Source organism: Acomys russatus, chromosome 19 (genome assembly GCF_903995435.1).
Source record: "Acomys russatus chromosome 19, mAcoRus1.1, whole genome shotgun sequence".
Taxonomy (NCBI): Eukaryota; Metazoa; Chordata; class Mammalia; order Rodentia; family Muridae; genus Acomys; species Acomys russatus.
In genome coordinates, this window is record NC_067155.1 from 48,965,043 (window position 1) to 48,988,451 (window position 23,409).

General features: G+C 46.8%; 1 protein-coding gene across 1 annotated transcript in view; it reads right to left on the reverse strand.

The window, feature by feature from the left end:
* Window positions 1-23,409, reverse strand: part of Glt1d1 (glycosyltransferase 1 domain containing 1) — a 73,689-nt gene that overhangs the window by 36,848 nt on the left and 13,432 nt on the right. Inside the window, exons 3-6 of the mRNA XM_051161424.1 lie at window positions 18,187-18,292; window positions 12,309-12,360; window positions 4,069-4,105; window positions 2,050-2,106 (exon numbers count right to left, since the gene is read on the reverse strand). Of these exons, the coding sequence (XP_051017381.1) occupies window positions 2,050-2,106; window positions 4,069-4,105; window positions 12,309-12,360; window positions 18,187-18,292 (252 nt within the window). The remainder of the gene's footprint in view (window positions 1-2,049; window positions 2,107-4,068; window positions 4,106-12,308; window positions 12,361-18,186; window positions 18,293-23,409) is intronic.

Here is a 23,409-nt window from a genome sequence, read left to right on the forward strand (position 1 = left end):
TACCCCCACACCCAACAATAATAACTAAATCTTTTTTTTTTTTTTAAATAATATCAGGCCAGGTGGTGGTGGCAGCACACGCCTTTAATCCCAGCACTCGGGAGGCAGAGGCAGGTGGATCTGTGTGAGTTCAAGGCCAGCCTGGTCTACAAAGTGAGTCCAGGACAGCCAGGATTATAAGAGAAATCCTGTCTCGAAAAACTAATATATATATAATCAGATGTTTGAGGAGCAGGCTATAAACTTTGGTGACTCACCAACTTGAATCGTCACACGAGGATCTACTCTACCTGCCCACCCTCCACACCCTCAGTGGGCATTTGCTCACTCAGAACCCATATCAAATACATTACATCTTCTGTTCATCATCTGAGGCTCAAAGAAGTGCCAGATGAGACAGAGAAGGGACAACGGGCCAGGCTATCCACTAAGACCAAAACTCAACTGAGACGATCAACTATACAAACGGGAACTCACACCTGACTGGAAAACCCACAGAAAAATTCTAAGGGCTCCCCTGCTTAGCTGTCTTCCCTCCTGCAATCGGCTACTACCCAGCCACAGCCAGCGTCTGCGTGCACCCGAGGATTCTAAACAGAGTTTCTAACTGTTCCCATTGAGATGGAACAGTGGTAGCCAAGTTGCCTCATGGGGAAAAAAAAATGCTTTCAGTGGAGTATTTTAAATCTCCTGGCTGTTCCGTTACTCCACTGCAAGTCCAAACATCAACCCTGAGACTAAGGGGTTTGACGAAAAGCCATTCAGCTTTCAGGAATTATGGGTCTCAGTCCCGCCTCCATCATGTCCTAATATAATGAAACTGAAATAACCTTAAGGCAGGCAATGTAAACGGTCCCCCTGCCCCCCGCTTAGTTTTGATGAATTGTACCCACATGCTGACATGAAGAAGCAATGGGGTCTCGGGGGTTCATTTGTAATGTGGGGGAACAGCCATGCCACTGTCACGGGGATTGATGAGCATGCTACGGAAATTTTTTCTAAGAAAGTGCTTGGGATTTTTCTTGTCCATGGAAATGAAGGCCGATATGCCGTCTGTGGTGGAGATTTTGGGTGAGCCTTTTGCGGGTGAAAATAGGCTTGGGGGGTGCCCTCACATCAGCTGTGAATGGGGAGCGGGTTTCAAATTTAGACTCTTGGGAGTTTACAGCAAAAGCCTATAGCTTCAATTCCCCCTCCCACCCCCACTCCTGGGGTCCCACAGTTTGGACCCTGAAAGCACTACTAAACACAGGGTTGGGGAGACAGGAGGATTCATGGGGCTCACTGCCCAGCCATCCTGGACTACTTGGTGATGAGCTCCAGGCCACTGAGAGGCAGTGTCTCAATCACCAAGATGGATGGCTTCTAAGGATGACACCTGAGGTTGCCCTCCGGCATCGACACACACCCACGGGCACACACCTGAATGAGCATACACAGGCAACCAACACTAAACAGCCCTGTTGCCATCTGGGAAAACATGTTGGGTTAAAACAGACAAATTCTTGTCTTCAAATCTCGTGTCAGTAGACAGCCTTGCCTGTTTACAACCCAGAGGGTCTGGGGTGGCAATCTAATTGGAAACTTTTGATCCTAAAAAACATCATATAGTGCAGGTCTTTTTTATAAGCAGCCTATATTTAAAATCCTTTTCACAGTGAACTTCTGCTCAAGCATGATGGCTGAGCTTATTTCACACCGTGAGTGGAAGCCAAAGAGAGTGGCTACGTTTCTCTGAACTCCACCACAGGCTGGAAACAGCCCCTCCCCGACACCAGCGATAGGCTGTGCCCTGATGCCACCTTGGCAGGCAACAGTCTTGCAGGGTGCATGGAGCTCAGATGCTAAGTGTACAGTCTCACACAGAAACCCACTGTTGAGGATATTCCTAAGAACCCATCTAAGCAAACGCATGAAGAATGGGGGGGGGGGGGGGTCACACAAAGCATTGTAGAAAGAGAAAAGCAGGGTCCAGCAAGACGGTTTCAAACAGGGGCAGATGGCAGGGGATGCTTCTGGCAAAGTCTCAGGAAGGGAGCCATTCCTTACCTGATTGCCGGAGGAAGGTGTTCCAGTTAAAGTCGGCATTTGGTATCGTTGCAATTCCTGGTGGAAGCAGTATGAGAGAGAGAGAGAGAGAGAGAGAGAGAGAGAGAGAGAGAGAGAAATGAGGTTTTGGTTCTTTTTTTTTTTTTTTTTTAAAGATTTGTTTATTTATTATTATGTATACAGTGCTCTGCCTGCATATACACCGGCGAAACACAAGAGGGCATCTATCCGAACACATCATAGATGGTTGTGAGCCACCATGTGGTTGCTGGGAATTGAACTCAGGACCTTTGGAAGAGCAGCCGGTGCTCTTAACCTCTGAGCCATCTCTCCAGCCCGAGGTTTTGGTTCTTACAAAATCATTCCAATTTCCCGAGCACGACAACGGAGTTTCATGGGCCCCTAAGCTCAGAGGTTGAATGAACCTGTGGATTCCACTAGCACCATCCCCCCTTCTTGCACCACCCTGGTCACATCATCCCACCAACACCATCCCACCAGCACCATCCCACCAGCACCATCCCACCAACACCATCCCACCAACACCATCCCACCAGCACCATCCCACCAACACCATCCCACCAGCACCATCCCACCAACACCATCCCACCAGCACCATCCCACCAGCACCATCCCACCAGCACCATCCCACCAGCACCATCCCACCAACACCATCCCACCAGCACCATCCCACCGACACCATCCCACCGACACCATCCCACCAGCACCATCCCACCGACACCATCCCACCGACACCATCCCACCAGCACCATCCCACCAACACCATCCCACCAGCACCATCCCACCGACACCATCCCACCGACACCATCCCACCAACACCATCCCACCAACACCATCCCACCAGCACCATCCCACCGACACCATCCCACCGACACCATCCCACCAGCACCATCCCACCAACACCATCCCACCAACACCATCCCACCAGCACCATCCCACCAGCACTATCCTATCCCTCTTGCTTGCCATCCTTTCGCAACCATCCCGCGCACATCATCCCCACTCACAACCATCCGGTCCCGCTGGCACCATCCCACTTGTACCAACCTGTCTCACTCGCACCATCCCACTTTTGTTTGTTTGTTTGTTTCTGTTTTTGTCTTGTTTTGCTTTTGTTTTCCAAGACAGGGTCTCTCTGTGTAGCCTTGGCTGTCCTGGACTCGCTTTGTAGACCAGGCTGGCCTCGAACTCAGAGCGATCCACCTGCCTCTGCCTCCAGAGTGTTGGGATTAAAGGCGTGCACCAACATGCCTGGCCCTGTCTTTTCTTCTAATGTTAGAAAACAATAGAAATGTATCCTCTCCTACTTGTTCTAAGTACATCTCAGAAACTATATTATCTCATCAGCCAACAGTCTCTTCAAGTTTGGAGTGTCTGGGGGCTAGCAAAATGCCTCCATAGCTGAAGTGAAGGCACTTGCCACCAAGCCTGACTTCAATCCTTGGGACTGACATAGTGGAAAGAGACAGCCAAGTCAGGTGGTGGTAGCCCTGTCTCAAACAAAGAGGAAGAAGCTGGGCGTGGTGGTGCATGCCTGTAATGCCAGCACTCAGGAGGCAGAGGCAGGTGGATCACTGTGACCAGCCTGGTCTACAGAGAGACAGAGAGAGTCCAGGGCAGACAAGGCTACACTGAGAAACCCTGTCTCAGAGAGAGAGAGAGAGAGAACTGAATACTGAAAGTTGTCCTCTTTCATATGTGTGTTGTATATGTGAACACAAATGAGAAAAATAAATGTAATAAATTGACAGGTGGTGGTGGCTCACGCCTTTAATCTCAGCACTCAGGAGGCAGAAGCAGGAGGATTGCTGTGAGTTCGAGGCCTGCTTGGTCTACAAAGTGAGTCCAGTATTGTCAAGGCTACACAGATAAAGCCTGTCTCAAAAAACCAAAATGTAATAAGTTGTATATGTATTAAATGTACTATAGAATATATATATAAATATTTGTGTGTGTGTATGTATGTGTGTATGTATGTATATATGTATCATTTCTTACCTTGACTCTGGACAAAGATCTTCCCAGTAGCATGTGGCTTTTGAAAGGGGAAGAAAAATGGGGAGAGTTAATCTGATGGTCCAAAGCATTCTATACATTTTAGAGATTAAGATAAATATCCTCTTGGAAACATCTCTAAGCCACCCACAAGGGCCTGTAAGGAGAATAGAGTTACTTCCACTCCTAATGGGCTTTGTTGTTAATAACACAGAGTCTCTAAGAAGAACAAAGAAAGAAATCCATCTCAATGCAGCCTCATGGGGCTGTCAGCAGGAAAGTCCCAAAGCCCAGGAGTGCATCTGCGCCTGCACCTGCGCTGCAGCAGAGGTGGGTGGGAAGTGGCAGTCAGTAACTTTGTTTCAGGTCCGAGGAGGAAGGAGAGAGGAGGGAGAGAGGGAAAGAAAAGGGAGAGGGACAGGGAGGGAGAGGGGAGGAGGAGAGGGAGGAGCCAAAGACCACAAGAGTTGGCCAATGGGAAAGATAGGTTGACCTCAAGACTTGGCAGCGCCCTCAGTGTTTCCAGAATCCAGGCAGAGGCAGAGGTCCCCACTTTTGCACTCTCCCTCCTCCACTCCTCCCTCCGTCTGTCCTCTTCCCCTCCTTCAATCCTATCCTTCCTCCCCTTTCTCCTTTTCCCCTTTTGTACCTAGATACCAACTTCTTATTCATCGTGGCATTTCCTGGTGAAAAGTGTACAGAGCCACCAAGTGGCAGAGTTTGTTTCTCCAGGTCCTAGAAATGCTTAAATGAAAAAAAAAAAAGGGGGGGGGGGGTCGGGCCTAGAGAGATGGCTCAGAGGTTAAGAGCACTAACTGTACTCTTCCTGGGGTCCTGAGTTCGATTCCCAGCAACCACATGGTGGCACACAACCATCTACAATGCCTTCTGGTCTGCAGATGTACACACAAGCAGAGCACTGTATAATAATAAATAAATAGACCAAAAGAAAAAAAAAAAACAGAAATCCTTAAATGTCACATTTGACACAGAGGTGGGAGCTGCAGAGGGGCAGGAAATCCTCTGTCCCACGGCGGATGCTTGTAGTCAAAACACAGACCTCTGGAGGTGAGAGGAGGGGATGGAGGTGAGCAGCTGGGACCAACATTGCTTATCTTGTGATCTAATTAGTCTGATGAAGCCAGATGAAGCACATGCGTGTGTGGAGCGTGTACACATATGCATGCGCACCGCTAACAAAGCAAGGCCTGACACGTAAGGGGTACGTACACTGGTCCTCAAACTAATTTGCCAGGTGGGGGAGCAAGCTGTGGTAACACAGCCTGGACAGGCAGACACTCCATGGTAAGATGCGGAACCAGCCACTGGTAAGAGGAAGAGTAGCTTCCATTCCAGAACACTGAGGTTCGCTGCATTTGGGGGTTGCCTTCCCTGTCCTACTCAAGGCATCATCCAGCAGGCACAGCTGTCCCTGAGGGAATCCCTTGAACCACCTTCGCCCCAAGCCTTTAACAAGGAAATAATTCAAAAATTTCTCAGCTAGGCACAGTGGCATGGGCCTATAGTTTCCTCACTTCGGAGATGAAAGCAGGAGGATTGCTTTGAGTTTGAGGCTAGCCTGGGCTATAAGAGGGACCCTGCCTCAAAACAAAACAAGACGAAAATCTCCCACTTAAAGTAATTGAGGCCATCTGCAAAATGAAACACAAAATGAGGAATGGAGACAGGCAAGTTATCCTGTGGTACCCTAGCCCTCACTAGCACATAAATTAGAAAACAGTAACAAGCTCAAAAGGCATGCTAGGTCAACCTGCAAGGTGGGCTGTGGTCTTCAGGGCCTTACTGCTTCGGAGCAGGACTCTCTCAGGACCTCCAGTGGCCCTGTGCCTGAACTGACATGTCTCCGTAGACTGTGTGCCATGCCCCGAGCCCAGCTTTTGCCAGGGTTCCAAACCACTCATCTTCAGGCTCGAAGCCTCTCCACTGTTAGATTCCATACTTGGGACCATATTCACATCCTAGGTCTTCCCTGCCCCACCCCCACCCCCACCCTATGTATTTAAAATGGGGCCTCCTGTAGCTGGGGCTGGCCTCAAACAAGCTAGGTAGCTGAGGGTGCCCTTTAATTTCAGATTCTCCACTCCTGAGTAATATTACAGAGGCACACCACCAAGAGTGTGGGGCTAGGGGATGGAACTGGGGGGCAGGGAGGGGTTGCACATGCTAAGGGGCACACTACCTACTGAGTTATACCCCCAGGCCAGTTATAAAAATGCGTTACGAATCTCCCGCCCCCCCCCCCCCGCCCGCGTATGTTTTCATGGTGAGACCCCGCCTTGTTTTCCTGTGTTAGCTTCTCTCCTTGCTTTGTAAGAGATTTATATGTAAGCGAGTAAATAGCCTCTCACAGAAGTGCCAGTCTGTGTGTGATCTGCATTGATACAACATGTGAACACTGTGTGGATGGATGGTGATTTCCTCGGAGCAATTTGTAACCATTATATACACGTTCTTTTAAGAGAGCTACGGAGCGGGAGTCATTTTTGTAATTTCAAGCCGAAGTTATTATTTTTGCCGCCTGTTGAGCCTTAGACACGGCATCTATATTACAAGAACTTTTAATGTAGTTCCCACGTGCAGGACGTTTAATATCAGAAGATTTGGCTTTTTTTTTTATTATACTAACTGGAGACCGGGAGGTCTTTTCGTAGCTGTAGCCTAATCTTTCTTTTCCTCTGACTTCTCCTTTATCTTGTGGTACTCGGGGGGGGGGGGGGGTGTCAGAGACAAGTGCTATAATTGAGCCACGCCTCCATCCCTCATCCACCAAACTAAGCCCCAGCCCCTCCCCGGTGGGTTCTAGGCAGGCGCTGTACAGCGGAGAGCCCCGCCCCCAAGATTGCCACTCCCCCTCCTGCCCCGGTGTTAGTTTTATTCTTTCTATAAAACGAGTCTCTTACAAAGCCACACTTTTTCTTTTCAGAACATGTACCTAACGGGATATTGCCTTTTCATATCAACTGATTAGTCAAATTAAGCAATAAGTTCCCATGGGCATTAAAATGGATTCTTAATGCTCTCCCCCTTCTTCTTAAAATAGCACATAAGGCAGCCTCCGTTCTTAGCATTTTAGGCTTTCATTAGATCCCAGAGAAGTAGCCCTGAGAGATGAGTGAATAGACAAATTCACAAGGGTGCTAGTGCAGCAGCTATTTCTTCCCACTGCAGGGTTCAGTAGCCAGCTTGATTAATTCTGAGTAGAAAAGGGACCTAAAGGGGACATCTTGACTTTTTATACGTGTATCAGAAAGTTTATTTCTTAGCCGGGCACCGTGGTACACACCTTTAATCTCAGCACTCGGGGAGGCAGAGGCAGAGAGGCAGGCGGATGTCTGTGAGGTTGAGGCCAGCCTGGTCTACAAAGAGAGTCCAGGGCAGCCAAGGCTACACAGAGAAACCCTGTCTCACCACCACCACCACCCAAAAAAGAAAGAAAGACAGAAGGAAAGAGTGCCCAGCTCAGAAAGTGGACTTCTAATGAGAATAGTAGGAGTTCTGGGTTTAGCATGTCACCACACCCAACTTAATCACCTTTCTAAATGAAGGTGGAGAAAATACAGGTTTAAGTTTTGAACTGGATTTTCTGCTTAAAACTACATTTATATACATGATATCTGTATATATGCATATTCTCTTTTTAAAAATGCCAGAGAAGGGGAGGGGAGGAGAAGGAAAGGGGTGGGCAGAGACGGGGTAGAGGGAGGGAGGGGAGGGAAGAGAAACCATGCACATGCAGTACCCACAGAGGCCAGAAGAGGGCATAGGATCTCCTGGGACTGGACGTACAGACAGTTAAGCAGCCTTATGGACAATGGGAATTGAACCTGAGTCCTCTGCAAGAGCAGCTAGTGCTCCTAACCACTGAGCCATCTCTGCAGCCTCCATATTCTCTCTTTTGAAGTCACAAAGTGCTAGACATGGTAGTGGCTCCAAAACTCTTAATCCTAGCACTCAGGAGGCAGAGGCAGGCCCATCTCTTTGAGTTCAAGGTCAGCCTGGTCTACATAGGGAATTTCAGGTCAGCCAGAGATACATGGTGAGACCCTCCCTCAAAAAAAAAAAAAAAAAAAAAAAGTGGAGGAGGAGGAAAGAAAGCACAGAGCACTAGAAACAAAAAAATCTTTCTAAACTAGGATTGCTGATATCTGGTCATGTTTTGGTAATACTTAGATAAGATTAACAAAACTACAGCCTGAGTCAAGCCTGCCTTCAAAACAGACAACATAAAATTAAAAACCAAAGCTGGCTTTTCCTCCAGGAAGATTAAGGACCGAGTTGTTCAAAACACATTATTCCCGTTCACGGTACACGAATCAAAGTCTCTCCTCAAAAATCTATCCAAGAGAACTCCATAAACGCAGCGGGGAAAGAAATCTTTATGTTATTTATACATATTTGTATTTGAGAGAAATTGAATCAGATAAAGGTATTGGGCTGAACTTTATTGCAAAATCCACCCACCAATCCTGTACAAAAATGCGTATTAAAAAAAGCTTCACTTTCAAATTTAATAACTGTCCCCCAGCCTTTAAGCTATGAAAACAAGTTAATCTCCTCTTTTATTAGGTTTGTGTCAGTACTTCTTACATCCTCATTCGGGACCAAGTCATCTTGGCTACTTTACAGTTTTTCCTTCCTTATTGGTTTGTTTTTGTTTTTTGTTTTTTTTAATTAAAGATTTGTTTTTGGGTTTGCTTTTTTAGTTTTGTTTGTTTGTTGTTTTTGTTTTTTATGAAACAGGGTTTCTCTGTGTTAGCCTTGGCTGTCCTGGACTCACTTTGTAGATCAGGCTGGCCTCAAACTCACAGCGATCTGCCTGCCTCTGCCTCCCAAGTGCTGGGATTAAAGGCAGGAGTAGAGATTTATTTTAAATTATAGAACATTTGTGGGTGTGAGTGTCTGTGCAACATGAGTGCAGGTGCCTATGGAGGCCAGAAGAGGGCGTCAGATCTCCTGGATGGGGACTTAACAGGCAGTTGTGAGCTACTTAATGCTGGTAACTGGGACACGAACTCAGGTCTTCGAGAGCAGTATGTGTTCTTTATTGCTGACCTATCTCTGCAGTCCTCTTTTTTTTTTTTTAAACACATTTGTTTTAATTATTTTATTTTATGCACATGAGAGGTTTTGCCTGGTTGTATGTATGTATACCACATTCATGCTTGGGGCCTGCAGACATCTTAACAGAGCCTTCAACCTCCTGGAACTGGAGTTAAAGATGGTTGTGAGCTGCCACCTGTGTGCTGGGAATCAAAGCTGGGCTTCCGGTAAGGCGAGTCAGTACTCTTCTTGTTTGTTTGTTTTTTCCGAGACAGGGTTTCTCTATGTTATCTTGGCTGTCCTAGACTCGCTTTGTAGACCAGGCTGGCCTCGAACTCACAGAGATCCACCTGCCTCATCCTCCTGAGTGCTGGAATTAAAGCCGTGCAGTACTCTTAAGCCCTGAGCTGTATCCAGCCTTTCAGTGTTTGCTTGTTTTCTCAAATGCCTGGTTACTATTCTTGGAAGAAGGCGGCCAGAGCACAGATCTGGCTGAAGCCGGGTAGTATGGGAAACTGAGCTGGCACCCTGCCTGCCTCACTCTTCTGCCCCTGAGCGGTCTTACCACAGCTTGCTAAAATTCTCTCTCCCTCTCTCTCTCTCTCTCTGGCTTCAAATTTTGACTTTATTGCTGGTAATCAATAAGTTGTTTTTCTTGAAGCGCCTTGCCACAGTTCACTGGGTTTGGGGTTTTTTTGTTTTTAGCCATATGTATGTATTTGTTTTGGGAGGGCCTTTGTGTGCATGTGCTGCGGGCCATGTGTGGAGGCTGAAGATAACGTGAGGTAGTCAGTTCTCTCCTTCTACCATGGGGGATCTAGGGACTGAACTCAGGTCATCAAGCTGAAAGGGCACCTATCACCTGCTGAGCAATGCATCTCACCAGCCTCCACTGGGATTTAAGTGAATGCCCGACAAACAGCTGAACAGGCAACATGCCTGCAACTTCACCCATGAGATTAAAATGAAAATGGTAAACCGGGTGGTGGTGGCACACGCCTTTAATCCCAGCACTCGGGAGGCAGAGGCAGGTGGATCGCTGTGAGTTTGAAGCCAGCCTGGTTGACAAAGCAAGTTCAGGACAGCCAAGGCTACACAGAGAGACCCTGTCTTGAAAAACAAAACAAAGAAACAAACAGACAAACAAACAAAAAGGCTTGTTTTGCACACTTGTGACCCTGGCACTTGTGAGGCGGAAGCAGAATAATCAGGACCACAACATAAGACTGTTCCAAAAATGATTTATTAATAATATGGCTTTCCCTGGTGGCACTCAGAGGAAGGACAGCAGGTAGCCAAGAAGAGACTTGATACCCTATGAGAAAATATAGGGGGACGTAATCCCCCTCAGGAACAGTCATAGGGGAGGGGAATAATGGGAAAATGGGGGGGGGGAGGAATGGGAGGATACAAGGGATGGGATAAACATTGAGATGTAACAAGAATAAATTAATTTAAAAAAATAATAAAATAATATGGCTTTCCAAAGGTGGTGGCGCACACCTTTAATCCCAGCACTTGGGAAGCGGAGGCAGATGGATCTCTGTGAGTTCGAGGCCAGCCTGGTCTACAAAGCGAGTCTAGGACAGCCAAGGCTACACAGAGAGACCCTGGAGAGATGACTCAGTCAGTGTTTAAGAGCCCTGGCTTCTCCTCCACTGAATCTGGGTTTGAGTCCTTGCACCCACATGGTGGCTTACAACCATTTGTAACTCCAATCCCAGAGGATCTAACACCCTGTACACTGTCTTCTCACATCCACTGGCACCAGGCACGCATGTGGTGTGCACAGACACACGCACGGGCAAAACATCTATACATAGCAAACAGATCGCTATTAAACTGTGGCCCGGTCAATGCGCTACTCAAATTTCATACCAGGGTATCGTAGAGATAGCCACGACACTTTGTTTAGTGAGCACAGAAGTGTCTTCCACGTGTATGAATGTACCAGTCGGACTCAGACCATTTCGAAGCTGTACTAAGAGACTGGAGAGGGGCTGGAGAGATGGCTCAGAGGATAAGAGCACTGGCTGCTCTTCCAGAGGTCCTGAGTTCAATTCCCAGCAACCACATGGTGGCTCACAACCATCTGTAATGGGACCTGATTCCCTCTTCTGGTGTTTGTAAAGCCAGAGCACACACAGAGAATATTATATATATGCGTGTGTGTGTGTGTGTGTGTGTGTGTGTGTGTGTATGAGAGACTGGAGCCAGGCGTGGTGGCGCACGCCTTTAATCCCACGCACTGGGGAGGCAGAGGCAGACAGATCACTGTGAGTTCAAGGCCAGCCTGGTCTACAAAGTGAGTCTAGGACAGCCAAGGCTACACAGAAAGACCCTGTCTCAAAAAAACAAACAAAAACAAACAAAGAACCCAGCATGGAGGAGGGAGAGGAAGGCACAAAGTCCTACTCCTTGCTGAGGAGCTTTTTTGGCAAACGGAGGGCTGCTGGGGAAAGGCGAGTCGGCTTTCTCTTGACATGTGGTCCCTGGTAGGCTGAGCACACTTCGGAGCAGTTCCGGCATGAAAGAGTACATGGGCAGCCAACTGGACTCCAAGGCTTTAAAAGGCAAAAGAGGATGCAACGCTAGGTGGGTTGGGAAGGAAGGTAGCCCTGGGAAGGGGAGTTGAGAGGGATGAACGTGATCAATATACATTGTATGGGGTGGGAGAGGTGGTTCACTGGCCAATAACACCGACAGTTCTTGCAGAGGGCCGGGGTTCAATTCCCAGCACCAACATGATGGCTCCCAGCTGTCTGTAATTCCAGCTCCAGGAAGCTCAGGCACCCAACAAACATGCATTGTGGTAGTTAGATACACGTGCAGGCAAAAAATACCCAAACACACTGTCTTTTCAACTTTAAAAAGTTTGTCATACATTGTATGAAATTTGCAAAGAATTGATTAAAAAAAATTATTCCTTGCCAGGCATGGTGGCTCATGCCTTTAATCCCAGCACTCGGGAAGCAGAGGCAGGTGGATCGCTGTGAGTTCAAGGTCAGCCTGGTCTACAAAGCTAGTCCAGGAAAGCCAAGGCTAACACAGAGAGACCCTGTGTCTTTGTAGGGCACCCACACTGGAGAAGTGCAGCACACACCTGTGACGTGCCACCGTGGTCCACTAGACTTCTTCCCTGTCCCCAAACCCCACTGAAATGACAAGGGAAGAGCACGTACCCACTGCACCTGTGCTGTGTCCTTCATCGCCTCTGTGAAAGCCACGGCAAACCTGGTCAATGGGTAGAGATAACAGCCAATTAGGCTGGAATTCAATTAGCACAGCTGTGGAACAGCACTCACTGCCCAGCCGCTCATGAGACGGGGAGGATGCTGCTCTCGGCTCCATCCGTTGTCATTATTCCTGGCCACTGCCCATTAGGCCCCATCTCCACCCACAGCAGAGAAAGGTGTGTGTGGGAATAAACTCAGTGATGCTCAAAGCCGCTTATTCTTAAAAAAAAAAAAAAAAAAGTACTGGGGAAGCAGAGATGAAAAATCAAAGGCCAGGACTGGGGAAGATGGCTCAGAGGTGAAGAAGAGCACTGGCTGCTGTTCTTCCAGAAGACCCAGGTTCAATTCCCAACTGTCTGTGCCTCCAGTTCCAGGGGATCCAACACCCTCACACAGACAGACATGCAGGTGAAACACCAACGCACATAGATAAATAAATGGACGAATAAATAAATAAATAAATAATCAAAGGCCAGAGCTGGTTGTGGTAGCACACACCTGTAATCCCAGCGCTGAAGGAGGCAGAGGCAGGCAGATCTCTGTGAGTTCGAGGCCAGCCTGGTCTACAATGCGAGTCCAGGACAACCGAGGCTACACAGAGAAACCCTGTCTTGAACTCCACCTCCCCCCTCCAAAAAGATCAGAAAATGACAATTCAATAGATGGCATAGCTGATAATACTATGAGTCCTCCAGGAGCTTGACCAGGGAACGCTGTGTGCTGCAGCGCCCAGATCTGGTATTGAGAACGCCTACCTGTTAAAAATCACGCGGCGCGCATGCATACCCTCAGGAACTAGCGTCATCTAAAAGACAAGTCTCTGGACATGTCTCTGAGGGGGTTTCTAGATTAGAAAACCTAAGTTGGGAAAGCCCACACTATGAGCACCACCACGCCAAGGAGGAGTGGAACTGAGGCGCCCAATAAAAGGAAGTGAGCTGAGTGCCAGAGCAGCATTGTTCTCTGCTTCCTGAGTTGGGGATACTACGTAACCGGCAGCCTCATATGCCTACTACCATACCTGCCTCACACTACTGGACTGGAGTGGACTGTGTACCCTCAAACAGTGAGCCAGAATTAATCCTTCCAGCCGGGCGTGGTGGCGCAGCCTTTAATCCCAGCACTCGGGAGGCAGAGGCAGGTGGATCATTGTGAGTTCAAGGCCAGCCTGGTCTACAAAGCAAGTCCAGGACAGTCAAGATAACATAGAGAAACCCTGTCTCGAAAAACCATAAAAAACAAAACAACAGAATTAATCCTTCCTTTGTTTGTTGTTGTTGTTGTTGCTTTGAGACAGGTTTTCTCTGTGTAGTCCTGACTGGCCTGAGACTCCCTATGTAGAACAGGCTAACCTTGAACTTAAAGACATCTGCCTGGGTGCTGGGGTGAAAAGTGTGCACTGCACCTGGGTCCTTCCTTCCTTCAGATGCTTTTGTCAAGTGTTTCGTCAAGTGCTTTGTCACAGCAGTGAGAAGAGTAACTGATAGAGATACTGTCCTGACTGATTTTATGTCATCTTGACCTGAGCTAGAGTCATCACAGAGGAAAGAGCCTCAGGTAAAAAAAAAAAAAAATGTCTCCCTAAGATCAAGCCGTGGCCAGGCCTGTAGGGCGTTTTCTTAATTAGTCATTTATGGAGGAAGGCAGAGACCACTGTGGGCGGTGCCATCCCTGGGCAGGTGGTCCAGGGTTCTATAAGAAAGCAGGCTGGACGGGGATGGAGAGATGGCTCAGTGGTTAAGAGACTGTTTGCTCTTCCAGAGGTCGTGAGTTCAATTCCTAGAAACCACATGGTGGCTCACAACCATCTACACCTTCTAATGCCCTCCTCTGTCATAAAGGGGTACAGGCAGATAGAGCATTCATGTACATGAAATAAATAAAATATTTTTTTTAAAAAAAAGAAGCCGGGCGTGGTGGCGCATGCCTTTAATCCCAGCACTCGGGAGGCAGAGGCAGGCAGATCGCTGTGAGTTCAAGGCCAGCCTGGTCTACAAAGTGAATCCAGGATGGCCAAGGGCTACACAGAGAAACCCTGTCTCGAAAAACCAAAAAAATAAAATAAAATAAAATAAAAAATAAAAAAAGAAAGAAAGAAAGAAAGCAGGCTGGGCAAGCCATGAGGAGCAAGCCAATAAGCAGCATCCCTCCATGGCCTCTGGCTGCATCAGCTCCTGCCTCCAGGTTCCTGCCCTGACTTGATTTGATGATGAACCATGATGTGGAAGCACAAGCCAAATAAACCCTTTCCTCCCCAGCTTGTGTTTGATCATGGTGTTTGATCTCAGCCATAGTAATCCCAACTAAGACAAAAATCAAACATGCAGGGCCCAGCGTGGTGACGCACACCTTTAATCCCAGGACTCGGGAGGCAGAGGCAGGAGGATCTCTGTAAGTTTGAGCAGCCAGCCTGGATCAGGATAGCCAAGGCTATACAAAGAGACCCTGTCTCAAAAAAAAAAAAAAAAAAAAAAAAAAAACCTACGCATGTCACTGAGTAACAACCATTCTAGAAAAGAATGCAGAAATGAGACTTGCAGGACAAACTGACATCCATGCCAAGTACAAAGTACACGCAAAGATTGAACCAGTATTGGCAATGAGGAAAAGAACGAGAGATCTAATGTGAACAAAAGGCCAAGGTCAGACTCAGACACACCTGCGAACAGCACAGCACAAAGTCACAGAAGGGGTTAAATAGGTAGAAAAGGTTCCCACCCTCCTACACGGGATGTATCTTAAAACATGTAATGATAAAACTGGGGCCAAGATGGAAAGATTGCTCAGTGGTTAGAGCGCTGGCTGCTCTTTCGGAGGACTTTAGTTCAGTTTCCAGTACCCACATGATAGCTAAAACCATTTGTAACTCTAGTTCCTTTTGACCTGGTGCCCTCTTCTGGCCTCCAAGAACACGACACACATATAATGCCGGATACATATGCAGGAAAACACCCATACACACCTTTTTAAATAAACAGTAAGGGATAGGCATTATTTTTCAGAAATGTACCTGGAAAGTAATTGATCCCAGTTTTCAGATACATGTCATTTAATTTTGATATTTATGATATAATTTTTAGGCACTTATTACATCATAATTCTTAGAAGCTGGAAACCTAATCCAAAATTACGATTTAAAGCTCTACTGTAGGGCTGGAGAGATGGCTTAGAGGTTAAGAGCACTGTCTGTTCTTCCAAAGGTCCTGAGTTCAATTCCCAGCAACCACAGGTGGCTCACAACCATCTAAAACGAGATCTGGTGCCCTCTTCTGGTGTACAGGCATACATGCAGGCAGAATACTTACTGTACAAATAATAAATAAATAAATCTTTAAATAAAAAATACCCTATACTGTATAGGTCAGGTGATGGTGGCGCACGCCTTTAATCCAAGCACTTGGGAGGCAGAGGCAGGCGGGTCTCTATGAGTTCAAGGCCAGCCTTGTCTACAGAGTGAATTCCAGGACAGCTAGAGCTGTTACAGAGAATCTCTGTCTTGAAAAAAACAAAGCAAAACAGGGGCTGGAGAGATGGCTCAGTGGTTAAGAGCACTGCCCACTCTTCCAAAAGTCCTGAGTTCAATTCCCAGCAACCACATGGTGGCTCACAACCATCTACAGTGAGGTCTGGCGCCCTCTTCTGGTAGACAGGCATACATGAAGGTGAAACACTGTATACTTAAATAAATAAATCTTAAAAAAAAAAAAAAGGAAAGAAAAGAAAAACCAAAAAACTATACTGTATAGGATGAAAGTTTATAATAATAAAAAAATTCGCATAGCCCCTATAGAAAAAAAAACCCCACCTATTTAAAAAGTGTTTGATTAAAAATGAAATGCTCAGCCAGGTAGTGGTAGCACATGCCATTAATTCCAGCACTTGGGAATCAGAGACAGGCGGATTGCTGTGAGTTCGAGGACAGCCTGGTCTACAGAGTGAGTCCAGGACACTCAAGGATACATAGAGAAACCCTGTCTCAAAAAAACCAAAATAAAAAAATAAGTAAATAAATTAATTAATTAAAAATTAAATGCTCACTATAAAGCCAGACAAGCCCAATACCCTCTCATTTATAGACACATGAGTCATGTGGTATCAGCAAGACATTCATGATTCATGTGTCTCTCTTGCCCACTGGCCTCAATCAATAACCCCCCAATAAAAAAGGCAATATTTGTTTTAATAACAATGCAATAAATAACCCCAATGATAACACTGCAAGATGGATTTGTTCAATAATGTTTTCAGTAAATAGAATTACTTTTCTTCCACAAGGCTGTGCAGCATGAACTATGTAAGCAGAAAGGTAATGTGTTTTTAGAATGTGCAAATAGTAGTAAGAAATCTGCACTAGTGGGTCATTTTTATTTTTAAGGGATGTGTGTGTGTGTGTGTGTGTGTGTGTGTGTGTGTGTGTGTGTGTGTGTGTTTGCACCATGTGAGTGCAGTGCCTATGGAGGCCAGAAGAGGGCGCCTATTCACTGGAGCTAGAGTTATACTGCAGTTATGTCAGGAACTACCTTAATGTGGGTACAGGGAAGGGAACTCTGGTCCTAAGTACTGTTGTTGTTGTTGTTGTTGTTGTTGTTGTTGTTGTTGTTGTCATTGTTGTATTTGGTTTCTTGGTTTTGTTTTGTTTTTGAAGATATACTTATTTTGATTTTCTATGTATGAGTGTTTTTCCACATTCACACAGTGCTCACATAGGTCAGGAGGTGCTGGTCCCATACTATCCCCACAGAACCATCGGGTGCTTTATCCCATAGAAGCACACTGCATCCAACAGAGCCATGCTCTTGGAGGCTCTCTGGTCCTGGATGGTTAAGCCAAGATACAGAACCCCACTGGTAACTGTCTCTCCAATGCTTTATAGAACTCACAAGGCAGCACAGACAGGAGGCATACCAAATAGTGAACAGCCATACTGCAGAACAGTTACAAGGGTGACCTTTGGACTGAGAAACCTAGCTTAGGCCTGCTTTGTTCTTTTTTGTTTTGTTTTTTGTTTTCCGAGACAGGGTTTCTTTGTGGTTTTGGGGGGGTTGGGTTTCTTTTTCTGTTTTCTTTTTTTTCTTTTTTCTTTTTTTTTTTTTTTTTTTTTTTTTTTTTTTTTTGAGACAAGGTTTCTCTGTGTAACAGCTCTGACTGTCCTGGACTCTCTATTTGTAGACCAGGCTGGCCTCGAACTCACAGAGATCCACCCGCCTCTGCCTTTCGAGTACTAGGATTAAAGGTATACTCCACCGCGCCTGGCTTCCTTTGCTCTTTTAAATCATCTATTCAGCCCTGAACCATGCTACATTTCCATAGTCCCAATGCTTAGGAGGTCAGGCAAGAGCAGAATTCAAGGTCATCTTCAGCTACCCAGAGGTCAAGACCTAGCCTGAGTTTACAAAAGAGCCTATTTCAGCATACACACACACACACACACACACACACACACACACACACACACACACACACACACCAGCTCTATACAGAACCTTCTGGAATGCTCGTGTGATATTAACAGTAGGCCAGGTGCATTGTAACCTTGTTTGGTTACAATGAGAATTTTTAGCAAAACAAAACTATACTAAGGGCCAGTTTCATTTTGTTGTTGTTTTGAGACAGGGTCTCTTTATGTAGCCCTGGCTATCCAGGAACTTGCTATGTAGATCAGGCTTGCCTTAACTTTCAGATATCAACCTACCTCTGTCTCCGAAGTTTTTGGAATTAAAGGCGTGAGCCACCGTGCCTGGCAAAGGCCTCATGACTGAGAGTGTGAGGTTGTTTTCCCTGGTAAGATGAAAACCTTCCCACAGAAGAGCACCCACGGCCTTACCTGGCTTCCTCCAGAACCTTTCCCATGATTTCATTTTTTTCTTTGTGATTGGCATCTTCATTTAAATCAGTCCCACCAAAGATGACCCCGAAAGGAATGCCGTGACCTGCAAAATGATGACACATGGAACAGACTGCGCAACAGGAGGCGTCCCTGACAGCTGGGCCTCAGCCATGAGGCAAAAGCAGAGGTTCCTGTACCACAGGACTGTGTGGCTTGTCTGTCTGAAAGGCAGCTCTGTAGCCAAAGCTGGCCTGGGACTCTCAATTCTGCCTCAGCACTCCCAGGGCTGCTGTAATTACAGGTATGCACCACCACTCCCAGATGTGGTGTGTGTGTGTGTGTGTGTGTGTGTGTGTGAGAGAGAGAGAGAGAGAGAGAGAGAGAGAGATCTAGTTAATATAAAATATGGCTAATGGTTATTATTAGCCTTATAATTATTAAAGCTATTATAGATATTATACAGCTATACTGAACAGATATTGTAGATACCTAACCCGCTATCACAATCAATAAAGACACAGACACCTGATAGATTTTAGAATAGCCTTATTTCACCTGGAGCATGGCAGATGTTACCTCCAGAGCTATCCTCACCTTCCTCCAAGCCCCCATATCACATCATCTGCTCTAATAAATTCTATCTGAGCTACCATCCACCCATAATTCCAAAATACTTGCTAATTCTGGGCTGCTTTCCTGCATCCATGCCGATCGGCCATGTGTTTCCCTCCACCTAAGCCATCTCGGTGGTGGTTCTGCTTCCTTCTTCCTCCAATACCAGTCTGCTCCTTTCCAAGATCTTACTCTTCCCTCAAAGCCCGAGAACCTAGGCCATGCCTACCTTCTTCTGGCCCTGCCTAGGTATCAGTTTTTTTAGTGGTCAAACAGGAATAATCTTAGGCAAGGTTTACAGAACAAGGCCAGGTGTATGTATGTGAGACTCTGCTCCTCTGAGCAGCAACTAGATCTTGGGAGCCAGTAGTTAACATCAGAATACATAGCACCAGACCAACTCCCAACAAGCAAGAGAGAAAGAGGGAGGGAGGGAGAGAGGTGTGTGTGTGTGTGTGTGTGTGTGTGTGTGTGTGTGTGTGATGTGTGACAACCTGCTTTTGCCACAGTGCTGGTGTGGAGCCCAGAGGGCAACTTTATGGTGTCAGCTCTCTTTTCACCTTTGTGTGTTCTGGGAATCAAAGTGGCCAGGCTTGGAGAGAAAACTGCATCCCCCCTGTAGGTCATTTCACTGGCTCAACGTTTTTCAGGCAGGGTGGTCTTGAACTTGTCATTACCCTGAGGATGACCTTGAACTCTTGATCCTCAGGCTTCCACCTAGGATTGGCCAGAGGGCTGAGATTTCCCACTAGTGCTGCCACACCCAGTTCACTTCTCTGTGGAGGCTGAAAGCAAGACTTTTACACATGCTTGACGAGCACTCTGCCTGCTGAGGTACAGCCCCAGCTCCTAGGGGTGATGTGTTTTGCTGTCAGTTGTTTGTTTGTTTTTCAAGACAGGGTTTCTCTGTGTAGCCTTGGGCTGTCCTGACTCACTTTGTAGATCAGGCTGGTTGGTGTCAGTTTCATTCTGTTCACTCTCCAGAGGGAGAGCAGGGGTCACTATTAAAAACCTGAACTGAGGGCTGGCCAGATGGGTTAGCAAGCAGATAAAGGCTATTGTCACCAAGCCTGAAGATCTCAGTCCCATCTCTGGAACCCACATGGTGGGAAGGAGAGAACCAATTTCTTACAAGTTGTCCTCTGCCATCCACAAAGATCTCTCCCCAGCATTATCATCATTATCAGCCCCCCACACATACATACACAAGTAAATATATGTACAAACAAATACTGATGCTGAGATTAATCATGCCAAGTTCCACTTGTCATCACTAAGACTTTTTTTTGTTTTGTTTTGTTTTTTGTTTTTTGAGGTAGGGTTTCTCTGTGTCTCCTTGGCTGTCCTGGACTCACTTTGTAGACCAGCCTGGCCTCGAACTCACAGTGATCTGCTTGCCTCTGCCTCCTGAGTGCTGGGATTAAAGGCGTGCACCTCCATGCCCAGCATCACCGGGACTATTTTTCACATCCATTTGCTTTTAGTTTTGCCCATCGTCATCTATCAGAGCCAAGCTCACCAATCCTGGAAGGTGACCAAGAAACTCCAATGAAGCTGCAGTGGCTGATGACAGGACAGGACCCTATTTGTCACCCTCTCACCTGCAGCTCAGAGCACTCAAAGTCTACAGGAGTGGGCAGCACTATGTAGCCCAAGCTGTTAGATCCTGGCATCTAGAGGTCACCAGATGTGGGGATTTGAATAGGTATGGCCCCCATACAGTCATGTGTTTGAACACTTGGCCCATAGGAAGTGGCATTATTAGGAGGTGGGGCCTTGTTGGAGTGGGTGTGGCCTTATTGGAGGAAGTGTGTCACTGTGGAGGTGGGCTTTGAGGTCTTACTTGCTCAAGCTATGCCCAGTGTGTTACCCAGTCTCCTTCAGCTGCCTGCGGGTGTAAAACTCTTGGTTTCTCCAGCACCATGTCTGCCTAGATGCTGCTATGTTTCTGCCATGATGATAATGAACTAAAACCTCTGGAACTGTAAGGCGGCCCCAGTTAAACATTTTCCTTTATAAAGGTTGCTGTGGTCAGGGTGTCTCTTCACAGCAATAAAACCCTAACTAAGACACCAGGCAATGGCCCCTCCCTCATGATCACCAGCTTCTAAAGTCAGTCTTTGTAGAGCAGGCTGGCCTTGAACTCAGAGATCTGCCTGCCTCTGCCTCCAGAGTGCCAGGATTAAAGGCATGTGCCACCACCACCTGGCTAAAAAAAGTCTTTGAAACTCTAGGACTCTAAACAGAATCTGGATGCAAATGCGAAATTCCAACTTGAAATTGCCACACAGACCTGGCCGGCCTCGAACTCAGATCCTCCTGGCCTCTGGATCACATTCAGCCTAAAAGAATTCAGCTCATCACACATAGGCACATGGTGGCACATGTCTTTAATCCCAGCATCCTCTGTGAGTCTAATGTCAGCCTGGTCCACATAGTGGGGTAAGTTCCAGGTCAGCCAAGGTTACATAGTGAGACCCTGTCTGAAAAACAAAACTAGGCCTGGAGAGATGGCTCAGCAGTTAAGAGCACTGACTGCTCTTCCAGAAGTCCTGAGTTCAATTCCCAGCAACCACATGGTGGCTCACAACCATCTATAATGGGATCTGATGCCCTCTTCTGGCCTACAGGGGTACATGCAGGCAGAGCACTGTATACATAATAAATTAATCTTAAAAAACAAAAACCAAAACAGGTCATCACATACTGTGTATGAGGCTGTGGTGGTTTGAACAAGTTCGGCCCCCATAGATTCATATGTTTGAATGCTTGGCTATAGTGAGTGGCACTATTAGGAGGTGTGGCCTTATTGGAGGAAGTGTGTCACTGTGGAGGTGGGCTTTGAGGTCTCCTATGCTCAGGCTCCGCCCAGTGTGGCACACAGTCTCCTCCTGGATGCCTTAGGATCAACTCCAGCTCTCCCAGCACCATGTCCACCTGCACGCTGCCACGTTTCCTGCCATGACAATAATGGACTAAACCTCTGAAAGTATAGGCCAGGCCCAGTTAAATGTTTTCCTTTACAGGAGTTGCTGTAGTCATGGTGTCTCTTCACAACAAGAGACCCAAACTAAGACAGAGACAAAACATGAGAATAAGATGTCATCATTCAGGGCTGGATAGATGGGCCAGTGGTTAAGAGCATCAGGCGTACGTCCAGAGGACCCAGGATTCCTAACACCCATATGGACTCAACTGTCTATAGCTCCAGGTTCAGGAACTCCAGTGCCCTCTTCTGGCATCTGCAGGCATGACATGCACACAGGCTACACAGACACGCAGACAAAACACCCACACGTAAGAATAATAATGCGGCTGGAGATGGCTCATCAGCAAACAGCACTGGCTGCACTTGCAGAGAACCCAGGTTCTATTCCCAGCACCCCCATGACAGCTCACAGCTGTATGTTACTCCATCTCCAGGGGATCTGATACCCTCTTATAGAGTCTATGGATACCTGGAATGCATGTGGTAAACATCCATGCATGCATGCAGACAAAACATCCTGACACGTAAAAACAAAAACAAAAACATTAGCCAACGCTACATAGAGAAATCCTGTCTCAAACCATCACTCCCTAAAAAAAAAAAAAAAAAAAAATCTGCCAGGCGTGGTGGTGTGTGCCTTTAATCCCAGAACTTGGGAGGCAGAGGCAGGTAGGTCTCTGTGAGTTCAAGACTAACCTGGTCTACAAAGTGAGTCCAGGACAGCCAAGGATACACAGAGAAACCTTGTCTGGAAAAACTAAAAAAAAAAAAAAAAAGTCATCACTTATAACTGATTGCTGTGGAAGACCTGGCAAAGATGGAAGGTGTTTTTACTTTATTTCAAGTAAGAAAACTGAAGCTGGGTGGGCTGGCGCACACTGTGAGCCAAGGTAGGGGAATTGTCAGGAGTTCAAGGCCAGCCTGGGCTAAATAATGAGTTCTAGGCCAGCCTGGGCTATAAAACTGTAAGAGCTTATCTCAAAAGCCTGAGTGTTGTGTTGTCCCTTATAACTCCAGCATTTGGGAAGAGGAAAGAGAACCAAAAGTCAAGGTCAACCTTACCTACATCCTGAGTTCAAGGCCTACCTGGGCTAGACAAGCCAGGCAGAGGTGGTACACACCTTTAATCCCAGCATTCAGGAGGCAGACACTTGTGAATATGAGTTCAAGGCCAGCCTGCTCTATAAGCAAGTTCCAGGACAGCCAGGGCTACACAGAGAAACCTTGTTGGGGGTAGAAGCAGGGGACACACACACACACACACACACACACACACACGACAGTCAACCATGGGCCAGTGAGATAGCTCATGAGGTTGAGGGACTTGCCACCAAGCCTGAAGACCTGAGTTCGATTCTTGGGACTAACATGAGAGAAGAAGAGAACAAACAGTGCCCGGTCATGGGATGTCCTCACAGGCTAGTTAATCTTAGCCACGTGACCCTATGTGCTTCTTTATTATGTTCCAGCCTAGATCATATTTTTTATATATTATTATTTTGTGTGCAGTGGTAGTTTGCCTAAATGTATGTTTGTATGAGAATATTGGATCCCCTAGAACTGGAGTTACAGATAATTCTGAGCCACTGTGTGGGTGCTGAGAATTGAACCCTGGTACT